Source organism: Gossypium arboreum, chromosome 8 (genome assembly GCF_025698485.1).
Source record: "Gossypium arboreum isolate Shixiya-1 chromosome 8, ASM2569848v2, whole genome shotgun sequence".
NCBI classification, from domain to species: domain Eukaryota; kingdom Viridiplantae; phylum Streptophyta; class Magnoliopsida; order Malvales; family Malvaceae; genus Gossypium; species Gossypium arboreum.
In genome coordinates this window covers 89323628-89336145 of record NC_069077.1, presented here as the reverse complement: position 1 = coordinate 89336145, position 12518 = coordinate 89323628, and the positions used below count along the sequence as shown (strand labels likewise).

At 36.5% G+C, this 12518-nt stretch overlaps 1 protein-coding gene across 1 annotated transcript; it reads left to right on the top strand.

The window, feature by feature from the left end:
• Positions 1-1493: 1493 nt before the first annotated feature.
• LOC108465065 (very-long-chain aldehyde decarbonylase CER3-like) lies at positions 1494-7263 on the top strand. Its single transcript, XM_017765374.2, has 11 exons — positions 1494-2121; positions 2240-2460; positions 2558-2790; positions 2883-3102; positions 4073-4200; positions 4396-4652; positions 4741-4848; positions 5567-5773; positions 6308-6418; positions 6565-6738; positions 6860-7263. The coding sequence occupies exons 1-11, from the start codon at positions 2071-2073 to the stop codon at positions 7022-7024; spliced, it is 1875 nt and encodes a 624-aa protein (XP_017620863.1). The 5' UTR covers positions 1494-2070; the 3' UTR covers positions 7025-7263.
• Positions 7264-12518: the final 5255 nt, after the last annotated feature.

Genomic DNA, 12518 nt, shown 5'->3' with positions numbered 1-12518 from the left:
TTGAGATTAGGAAATAGAGTGGTTGACTGGCAAAGAGAACTAAGTTAAGCTCTTGTCCCCTATTTTGGAATTGCTCCATTCCTAATGATCTCAAAATCCTCTTGTAATCCTTTCTTATGAATGAAATTATTATTTCAAAAAAAAAAAAGCACGAGCTCTCTTATCAATCCTTTCAAACTTAGCCATATTAAAGAGATAGGAAAAACCTTTACTATAAATTTGGAATAAGTAAGGTGATAGAGGGTAACCCTGTTGAAGTCTTTTCTTACGCAAAAAGTTTGAGAAACATTTACCATTAAAAACAACTAAATAAAAAACAATTTGAGCACAAGTCATTAAGAGGTAAATCAAGATTGTGCAAAATGCAACTAAATTGGCACACCTTCCAAAATTTTACTTATTTCAATCATAAATTTTGCTCATATCAAATTTAAGTATGAATTATCATATTTTTCAAACATGTATGTATCTTCAAAAGGTACAATGACTTTATAAACCACCAATATAAAAAAATTTAATACCCATAACAATAACACATTGTGTCTTATCAATATAATTGTTAAGAAACAACTTAAATTTTTTAGTTAGCACTTTAATAATAATCTTGTAAAGAACATAAAAACTAATAAGCCCATGCTAAGTCATATTTCTTAGGCCAGTGATTTTAGGGATCAGGACAATATGAGTAGGAGATAGTAATGAGAATATCATTCAGATAAAAAGTGCGTTCCCTTTGCAAATGTAACTATAACCTATATATCAAAAAAGTATAACCTAACTAACAGAAATGCGGAAATGTAGGATTTTAAACAGTTATGTCACTTTTCTCATACTAAATGACCTACTTTCGTTCAAGTAATGGAATTATTTAATTTTAATACATATTAATATTTAAAGTAATAACTAATAATTAGTTTGATGGCTATAAAATTTTAAGAGTTCTATTGAATTATAGATAAAAGTGATAAACCAAATTAAGAGTCAAGACATAAAACTTAAATTGAATATATGAATAATTTCTATCTCTGCTCTTATCAAGAAAATTTCTTCAAATATGATATAAAACATTGGTTAAATATTTAAATTAATTCAACTTTTTACGTGTTGCTTGCATAAGAGATAAATTTTAAAAATGTTCATATAATAATCTTTTTAAAAATGTTCAATTTAAATTGAAGTAAAATTAAATGAATTCTAATATATTTAGAATAAAATATATGATAGGTGAGTTAGATATTGCTTAAAAATAAAAGAAAATAATAAAAGTATAATTTGAAATTTGATATTTGAGTACTTTCAATAGTATTTTGTTCTTATTTGAGTACTTTCAAAAGTATTTTGTTCTTATTTGAACACTTTCAAAAAATTTTGACTATAATTTGAGATTTCTAGAAAAAGTTTGGGAGCACTATGTGCACATTTACAAAGGTTAAGCCTTTATAAGAGTTTTTTTTTTAAATTTTAATTTTTATAGGAGCAACTCTTAAAACTTGGGGTCCTAATTTGAGCATTTACCCTAAAAAGTTGAAGATGAACCGAAAGTTACAAGTTGGACATTAGCAGACGCGCCCTCTATCTACCCCCTACTCCCAACCATACCAGCCATTAATTCCTGAAAGCATTACAGCTGTGCCCAGATCGAACCAGAGAAATGAGAACACGTTAAGGTGTTGGACTTAGAGGATCATGATTGACGACCGCCCCTATCCTTGGTGGCAACTGCCAGTCAAAAACTTCGTCCGAGATTTCAACTTGATTAAGAGACTTAACTGTATTTTTTGTTTTATCAGCAAACCCTTTGTTGGGGGGTCTTTTCTCTTCGGGCTATAAGTAGGGCGGCATTCCAAGCACCTCATTTGCAAGAGGTCTTTACTCTTTAGCTGGTTTTCAGTCCCCAATAGAATAGCTTAAAACAGAACTCAGCATTTGTTTGTCAGCTATTTCCCTCCATATTGCTAGCATTTGTTTTAGCTGAGAGGCAAAACTTCGGAACAGCAAAAGAATACGGTTTGTTTCTAAAAAATTCCCAAGGACAGAGAAAGCAGAGTAGCTGTGTTAGGGAAAGAAAAGATGGTTGCACCTCTGTCAGCTTGGCCCTGGGAGAACTTGGGAGTTTTCAAGGTGCCAAGAAGTGTAACCTCGTTGTATTTGTTTAACTTTGATCGATTCATATTATTTTTTAATTTTGTTTCCAGATGTAGTGTCTGAATCCACTTTTTTTTTTCTTTTCTCCTCGTAGTATCTGCTATACGGTCCTTTAGCGGCAAAAGTATTGTATTCATGGATCTATGAGGATTCCATTAAGGATCTGTGGTGTCTTCATATACTCGTTATTTGTGCTTTGAGAGGATTAATTCATCAGCTATGGAGCTCTTACAGTACCACGCTTTTCCTAACTCGAAATCGCCGGATTAAGCCGGAAGGAGTTGATTTCAAGCAGATTGACAGAGAATGGGACTGGTAATATAATATATAATATATATTTATGACTTATCTGTTCTTGTTCCTCCGAAATTATATGATTTCATGAACACTTGTTATTGATGTGATCTTTCAGGGATAATTTCCTAATCCTTCACGCACTGTTGGCTTACATGGCCTGCTTGATCTTTCCATCCTTGGATGATCTTCCTCTCTGGAACCCAAAAGGATTTATTACTTTACTGTTTCTACATGTCACCGTTTCGGAGCCCTTATATTACTGGGCGCATAGGTATTTCCATGAAGGCTACCTTTTCACCCATTATCATTCACTTCACCATTCATCTTCTGTAACCCATCCCTATACAGGTAAAAAAATCACTGACCCAGACCCCATTTTCCTTCTTCTTCGTTTCAATCCAGATTAACTTCTGCTTATGGTAAGCTTCTTTCTGCTGCAGCTGGGCATGCAACTTTTCTAGAGCACCTTATATTATGTATAGTGATTGGAATTCCGATGGCGGCTTCTATTATGATGGGGTATGGATCAACAAGCATGGTTTATGGTTATGTTTCGGCTTTTGATTTTCTCAGATGCTTGGGGCATTCCAATGTTGAGGTTGTTCCCCATGAAGTTTTCATCAAGCTACCTTTCCTCAAATATTTCCTCTATACCCCCACGTAAGCAATACCCCTTCTCTCATACTCATGCAATTAATGTTGTATCAAAATTTTCTTTCCCGAGATTTGAAAATAAAAACCGGTTAATAATTGTTTGTAATTTATATACGCGTTAACCACCTATACTTTATTTTTAAAATATAATTATATATTATTTTGGTTAATTACATATTAATAGGTATATGATAAGTTTTAAAGAAAAATAACACAACAAATATGAAATGATAAAATAATCATATAAATTTGCTTAATAGGTTTATTTTTCTTATTAACTTCATTAGTACTAATATTGTGGAATATTTTTTAAAATTAAAATTAGGTAGTTGTATAATCACAATTAATACCATCAACCTTCAACCAAGGAATTGATGAGTGAGCAATGTAATTAGCCAAACACATCTACAGAATAACACCTTCAACAGTTTCTTTCCTTTATAGCTTCTTCGCTTTTAGATGGTACCGAAATCTATTTCCAGACTTGTAAAATAGGTATTAATTTTAGTGCCATATTTATCACTCATTAGAACCCCTTCCACGAAACAGGAATTTATGGCAGACAGATAGATGTGATGTTATTTCATTAAATTGTCGAGAAACTTGCAAGCTCCAATTACTTGAGAACGAATGCTCATTTGGAGATTTCCTCCAGGAAGTTAGTTTAGTTTTGAGAAACAAGGCAATGGAGTTAGTTAGATGTTAGAGGTACTATGACAAGTTAGTTCATATTGAATAAGGTGCTGTTATTACTTAATCTAAAACGTTTGCTCCAAAATAGCAGCTAATGAGGTACGTGCACATTAATTTTGTGTTAGATAAAACAGGGAAATTTCTTATTGACGAGGTAGCTAGCATAATAATCGAGAGTTTTAACAGCAAAACCTGCGACTTGCAATGCATTTTTCTTTAACGAAACGAAATGCATGAATTGATTGATGGCTAATTTTGTTGATGGATTTTAAAATATTGTCAGGTACCATAGCCTGCACCACACAGAGATGGGGACCAACTTCTGTCTCTTCATGCCGCTGTTTGACGCTATGGGGAATACGGTTAACCGCAACTCGTGGCAGCTACACAAGAAAATTAGTTCAGATTCAGGTAGTTGCACTTGTTTTTCTGGGGTTTACCATCCAATATATTAGAAATTCTTCTTCTGAACTGTTGGATTAGAACCTATAATGATTCAAGTACATGACACTGAAAACGACTCTTTATCTGCACGGTTATTGCATGACCTAACTTGTGTGGTACAGAGTCTAATATGAAATTAACTTTGAATATTTGTGAATGCAGCAAAGAATGGGAGGGTGCCAGATTTTGTGTTCCTAGCACATGGGGTGGACTTAACCTCATCGATGCATGCCCCATTCGTTTTCAGATCATTCGCATCCGTACCATTCTCCACCAGGATCTTTCTTCTGCCTTTGTTGCCTGTGGCGTTTTTGGTTATGTTAATAATGTGGGCTTGGTCTAAGACCTTCCTCGTCAGTTTCTACAATCTTAGAGGCCATTTGCACCAGACATGGGTTGTTCCTAGATTCGGCTTTCAGGTTCGCTTTTGATTTTAAATTAAACAAGTTTGGCCACAATCATTATTGCAAGCCGATTAATCATCTAGAGCATCACGATCTTTTGCAGTATTTCTTACCATTTGCGATGGAGGGCATCAATAAGCGCATAGAGGAGGCCATTCTAAGGGCTGATAGGATAGGGGTGAAGGTCATCAGCCTTGCTGCATTAAATAAGGTCGGTATTTAGTTTATTTATATTATTGTTAAACTTGCCTTCCACTTTTTTTTTTTTTTAAAGTTCTTTAATTGGCCCTTGAGTTATTTGATGATGGTAGTTGGGAGGGATAAATATGAGACATGAATCAACGTCATCTCCTTCATTTAAAACCATTGTGGACCTTTCACTTCAAAGTTTAATTTCTTAGCACCATTTCTGGCAATTTAGCATCTGTCAAAAGCATCTCACTATCATTTACGTCTCAGTTGGACTGGAAATATCCAAGTTCATAGATCGAAAACTTGTGTGTATATATTTCAGAAATGCTACACCACAAGTTCTCTGCTTCCTGCAATCATGATCCCACCTCCGTATTTGCTCAGCCTTTTACTCCTTTCTTTTAACGGAAAAACATCCTTTTCTTGAACCTGTACTCCAATCAGAACTCAGTATCCTCTATTCCTAACAGGACCCATTTTAACCTTACAAACTTCTCAACCATGCCTCTCTCTCTCTCTCTCTCTCCTTATAAATTTGGGGAAAGAAGGGTTTAATATCTCCCATATGCTACGGTTAAAAGTTAAAACAAGTCAGTGCTATCTGTCCATACCATTTCCGCAGCAGGGCTAAATACTCCGTGAAGTAAATGGATAACCATTATTAGGTTTAACTATCCCAGTAGTGTTGCTAAAAATAATCAATTCAAAAAAGGGGTTTAATTCGGCAATGCTTGCAGAACGAGGCTCTGAATGGAGGAGGAACACTGTTTGTTGAAAAGCATCCGGACCTAAAAGTCAGAGTTGTCCATGGTAACACCTTGACGGCTGCTGTTATTCTAAACGAAATTCCCAAGGACGTGGAAGAAGTGTTTTTAACAGGAGCTACTTCCAAGCTCGGCAGAGCTATTGCCCTTTACCTTTGTCGAAGGAGAGTACGCGTTCTTGTAAGTCTATACTTCAAATCTTTTCATTTATTTATTCACTGTTTTGATTAGAATATAGCACGCGATAAGTGGCAAAGCAATGCCCAAGGGGGGACACCCTTGGTTTGTCCAAACTGATTGCGCTTCTGTGCGTGGTTCACTGTATCTTTGCAATTTAATTTTGTTGGGAACGCACGCAATTAACTATTTGCTGCCTAGGGTCTCCTTTTAGTTGGCATCTATAGATTGGTTAAATAATATTGATGGTTGTACCATTACCATAGTTCCATTTTTTCAAGCTAGTGTATTGAAATAGAGTTCGGAAACAAAGATGAAATTCATTATATTTAATATATAATAAAGCAATTATCGGGAGAAATTTATTTTACGAATTGTATATTATATATTAGTAGCATTATTTTTAATCCGACAAATGCATGCGGACTATAGGAGTATATGGTTGGACCTAATAATATTGTGTCCTTTATTTCGGTGAGGCTGGGGTTTAGTGCCAATTGAAATCGATTGCTTATGGGTTTGGACATACTGTACCAGATGTTGACTTTATCAACCGAGAGGTTTCAAAAAATACAAAGGGAAGCCCCTGCGGATTGCCAGAATTACCTCGTCCAGGTCACCAAGTACCAGGCTGCTCAAAATTGTAAGGTACGAGATGCAAATCCCGGTCTCATCGGCTTGTTTTTTTTAGGTCATTGAAACACCCAAATTGCAGCTCAATAATATAAATTGACTTGGAGCAGAAACTTAAATAATATATAAAACATGAATGAAATGTTGTTGTTATGAAATAGACATGGATCGTGGGTAAGTGGATAACACCAAGGCAGCAAAGTTGGGCTCCATCGGGGACACACTTTCATCAATTTGTGGTGCCACCTATCTTGGCCTTCAGAAGAGACTGCACTTACGGTGATCTGGCTGCCATGAGATTGCCTGATGATGTTAAAGGCCTTGGAAGTTGTGAGGTAACCAATCTTTTCTTTAATCATCCATTTTTTCTTATTACCATCATTAATATTATAATCACATGCATGCTTTCTCACAAGTTCAGTTTTCTAACTATAAGTATTGGTGGATGTTGGGCAGTACACCATGGAAAGAGGAGTAGTGCACGCATGCCATGCAGGGGGAGTGGTTCATCAGCTAGAAGGCTGGACCCATCACGAAGTTGGGGCAATTGATGTCGATAGAATCGATATTGTCTGGAAAGCTGCTCTCAAGCATGGTTTAAGGCCAGTGTCAAGCATGTAAACCAGCAATGTTCCTTGTCATAAATTGTCATGAAACAAACAAGAAGCAAACAAAACAAAGCAAAGAAAACGAATTTCGAATTTTAAACCTTAATGTTAATGCCATTTTTTTACGATTATCAAGATACTATATATTGCTACGAAGCAAATACTGATTGTATTACCCTTTGGGTTTGGTAACACTTCTATGTATATTTTGATTTGAAAGTCATTAGAAATTGAACTACCGTCTTTCTTAGACATCAGGGAGTAAAATTTTAGATAAAAACTGGAATTGCATCATTTGTCAAGCGAGTATTAACTGTTGATTAAACGATACCCTCAGATTGTGGAGCTTGCTGCTACCTCTTGTTTGTTTGTTCGTTATTTCGCGTGCTATGGAATTTCTAGCATAACCATCCATGGATGTTGTTTTACAAGTGGCATTTTTCCTAAAACATTAATATCAGTCCAAGTAAGTATGCTTAAATGAAATATGACTGTGGATATAAACTGATAGAATGTTTTGTATTAGGTGGTTTTATGTCTGCATTCCTTAGTTCAAGGATGTTCGGTTTCATATTCAACTTAAGTACTGTAACCTTTTGATAAACCGTAATTTATACATATTTTTATCACATGCTTAACACATTTATGGATGATTCTCCTTATATTTTGTGAATTCGATGGTCCTAATTCTTTAATTTCATGTGTTATACTTAGGTGAGCATAGGAGAGTAAAAAGAGCGAGAAACGGGCCGAAAACGGAGAAAATGGACCCACATGGGAAATCAACACGGCCTGGACTTCCTCACACGGGCGTGTCACACGGTTGTGTCTCTTTGGCAGGATCGAAGCACGACTTACACTGGTAGACTACACACCCGTGCCTATTCAACAGCCTTGACCATGGGCTGGAGTAATCGCACACGGGCGTGTCCCTGTCGAGCCCAAATATAATCCTATTTGGAAAAGGCCAATTTTGAGGGCTTTTAGGCATTCTAAAGCCTATTTAAACACCTAATAAGGCATTTAGGAGGGGGACGCAGAGTAAGAAGCAAGAAATTACTCAAGGGAAGCCGATTGGTCCATCTCAGAAGTCGGATTCATCATCAAGACTGAAGATCTCCCTTCAATTTCCATTCAGGGGTTTTGGGTTTTCTTATTGTTTTGTATTCATTATTCTTCTAATATGTTTTCTTCTATAATTATGAACTAAACCCCCTAAATACCTAAGGGGAATGAAACCTAATACAAATCTTGTTATTATTATCTGAATTGTACGATAAATATTTGACTTGTTCTTAATTATTTGTTCTTAATTCTTGTTTTAGTATTCCAGGATATTGATTCGAGTTAATGCTTTTATCCAGAGGAGGAATAGACCCTGTCTAAGAGTAAATTTGTCATAATTAAGCGTAGTTGATTGCACGCCTAGAGATAGGGTGATAAGATTTTGCCGGATTAGGGTGAAACCTAATAAGGGGATCCATAGATCGAGTTAATGCAACACTAGGTGTTAATTAGAAAGAGATTTCAATTAATCAACCTAGGGTTAGACGTTATTAGTCTCGAGAGAGATAATAATATAACTTAGGGATTTCTACGGATCAAGTCAAGTGAATAAATTGTCTGATTCAGAGTCAAATAACAAGTGAAGTTTAGGTGGATTTTTCCTTGGGTATTGTCTTAATCAATCGAATTTTCCAAAAAGCTTTTTCCCAATTTCTCTTTGTGCACTCTTAGTTTAGTTAATTAATTTAGATTGTAACACCCCAAACCCGGCCCAGACGTTATGGCCGAATCTGACGTGCCACATTGGAGTTGAAAACCCACGTTCCGTTTTAGTGTTTTAAAACCATATATTTTGTTGAGTTAACAAAGTGTATGGAAGTCGGGCACCGTGTAGGTATCCGAGACAGAGGAGGTGAGCCATGAAGGTCGCTAAGTACCAAGCTCTTTGATTGGATCCAATCCTAGACATGCCCACAACCATAGCCACACTTTGTTATATCGAGTTTAAATTTGTTTAAGTGGACGTCTTTGATAAATCGATTAATCGTGGTGTTGAGAAATTTTGAAAACAAGTATCGCTTTGAAAACACGTCCTAAGTCTAACCCATTTGAACAATTATCAACCGGTTTGAAGTTATTAAAATAAAATAACCCGAAAAGAAATAAAAGGAAAGTTAAAATGGCCTTATTACAACCCAAAAATAAATAATATTTAAAGGAAATTTAAAGAAAACCTACGCTTATTTAAAAGTCCAAAGAGAATCACCGTGGCCACTCAATCCCTCCCACCCAAGTCCCCACATCAAGGCTCACCGCAAGGTTAAAGAAAGGGGTGAGTTTGGAAACTCAGTGTGCAACAAGCCCTTTCAGAGCCCAAAACAATAATGACTGTTGGGTCTAAGCCCAAATCCAATCTCAAACATGTATTGGGCCATAGCCCTTTTCATATTTCATATTTCATAACACCGGGCAAGCCTTTTCAAATTTCATATTCTCGGGCGAAGCCTTTATCAGAAACGGTATGGCCCATAGGCCCATTTCAATATCACATATAATGTCAATGAAAGAATGCAACCCATTTGGGAGACTACTCAACCCACCATCCGCTACTCTCCACCGTACCAACCAACACACCATGTGGGATTTACTCGACCCACCCCGCCATAACTCTCCACCGGCAAAGATAGTCTTTATCATATAACCGAGGCCTAGCCTCTTTTTAATAATCAGGGCAAAAGCCCTTTTTATAACTGGGCAAAAGCCCTTTTTATAATCAGGGCATAAGCCCTTTAATAACTCAGGCGTAAGCCCTTTTGATAATGGGGCATAAGCCCTTTTTCACTTCCTCCATTCATATAAAAAACCCAACCCAATGCATTTATGAACATCTCGTGTGCATATCATACATATCATGTGCATATCGTACATGTCATGTGCATATCATACATATCATGTTTATCAAAATCCCATGCATTAAGTTCATATATAAACCCTAGGGGTATAATGGTTATTTTTACCTAGGGGCAAAACGGTCATTTTTATATTATAAGGGTAATCTTGTAATTTTACCAAAAATTAGGTTTCCATGTTCATTAACGGTTACAAACAATTCATGAGTGCATACAGTGATTCTGGCCCACTTTTAGCGAAAACGAGTTATTGGGCCAAAAAACCCCTAATGGGCCTACTTAGCCGATTCATCATCTAGGCCCATTTAGCCTATATTCCATAACGGTTTTAACAGTCTTATCATGCAATTTAACAGATTTCCCATTTTCTACCAAATTTACCCAAATGGGTCCGAAAGCCTATTGGGCCCTAATTCAGCCCCTCGAGGCCCAACCTACCTGTGAACGCCAAAATCACGTCCTTACTGTTTCCATTGCTCCCAATCATCATCTCATCGATTCTAACTAACTAGTGAGCGTTCGCTTGCTCACAAGTCCTCGAAATGCTAGAATTTCGGCATTTCGGCTTTTCGGCATTTATCACTTTAAGCTATGAAAAAGGGTTCGTTACACACCTGATTTGCGATATTCCTTGACGAGATCTCCTATGCGATTTCTCCTATAATCAACCACTTATAGATTAGACCATGTTATTATTAAACCAAATCGAAAACTACCTATTATCATCACTTACACATTCGGCCACCATCCACAATGACCCTTGGGTTCATACCTTTGCCGAAGTTGATGACTAGATTTAGTCACTCCGATGATCCAAGCTTTTCACACACTCCTCGATCGGTAGCCTTTAATCCTCACTAGCACCAACAAACCAAATAACACTAAAACCCTTTTAGCCTTAGTCGACGAGGGTTTTCACTTTTCTTAAACCACAAGATACAAATGGAAAGAAGGTTCAATACTTACCAAGAGATCTACTCGTTGAAGAACGTTCCAAATACCTTCCTACCCCATATCCGCTAGAATCCAACTTAAACGTGCGTGAAAATAGATCTAAATATTAATTCCGAATCACTAAAATATGAAGCTTTCGCTTTTCAAAGAAATATTAATCTAAGCTATTACGAGGTTAGTACACACCGTTATGGGTTGAAGTTGAAACGCTTCCAAAATCAATCGCCTACGATAACCACCACCATCACTCAAACTTAACTAATCCAATACCAATATATGTAAATCCTAAGCACATCACCATAATGAAACATAAGGGCATATTCGTCATTTCACCATACAGGGTATTATTACGGACACTTTACCTTCAGGGCTTTACGGTCACTTTACCCTACAGGGGCTTTACTATTTTTTACCTAATAGGGGTATTTTAGTCATTTCATCCTACAAGGGTGTTTTGGTAAATCTACAAACCAAGGGTATTTCAAGAATTTTGTAAACCAATGGTATTTCTATAATTTTAGAAAGTCAAGGGTATTTCGTAACTTTGTAAATCAGGGGTATTTTGGTAATTTTAAAAATTGAGGGTATTTCGGTAATTTCACAAACTAGTGGTATTTTGGTAATTTTACAAACTAGGGGTATTTTGGTAATTTTACAAATTGAGGGTATTTCGTAATTTTGTAAATCGAGGTAAAATAGTAATTCAGAAATCAAGGGTAAAATAGTAATTCTATAAATCGGCGGAAACGATAATTTTGTAAATCGAGGGTAAAACAAGAATTCTATAAATCAAGGGTAAAACAAGAATTTTATAAATCGAGGTAAAACAAGAATTACAGTAAATCGAGGTAAAACGGTAATTTTGTAAATCGAGGGTAAAAGGTAATTATGTAAATCGGGATAAAACGATAATTCAGTAAATCGGGGTACTTTGGTAATTTTACAAGTCGAAGGTATTTCAAGAATTTTACAAATCGAGGTATTTCAAAGATTTTTACAAACTAAGGGTATTTCGGTAATTTTAGTAAACTAAAGTATTCTAAACATGGATAACAATACTAATGGCTCTAAAGCCCATTCTCTACCAAATGGGCCCACACTCGTGTGGCCTGCTTAGCCCAAATCTAGCCACAAATATTAGATTCACCTAGCCTAGCCCAATATTTACTACACAATCAAACAACTTATCCAATTGGGCTGTAGGCCCATTAGGCCCATGACCCCTTTCGCCCATCGCGTCCAAGTAGCTATCCTACACCTAGAGTAGTAAGAAATACACACCGATAGGAGACTGAGTTAATCCACGCCCGAGCGCCTTAGCCGACGCCCAACCCAAACGAGCACGCCATACAAATGAAAGGGATCACCAAGAAAGGTACATTTACTCTCTTCATGGTTCCTCCATTTAAAGCCGACTTCACAACCACTCTTATATTAGCTTCGATGTGGGATCCTCCAACATTAGAGTTTAAATTCAACACCAACTCTTGCCACCCTGTTAGCAAAATAAATGCTCCTTGCTTGCCATGGGATTCAACCCATGCCTCCCTCGATGCTCCACACGCTATTTGCCACTAAGCCACAAGGCTTTTTGTGTCATATTTTATCCCCAATTAATTATAAGGTCTAGAGGCCAAA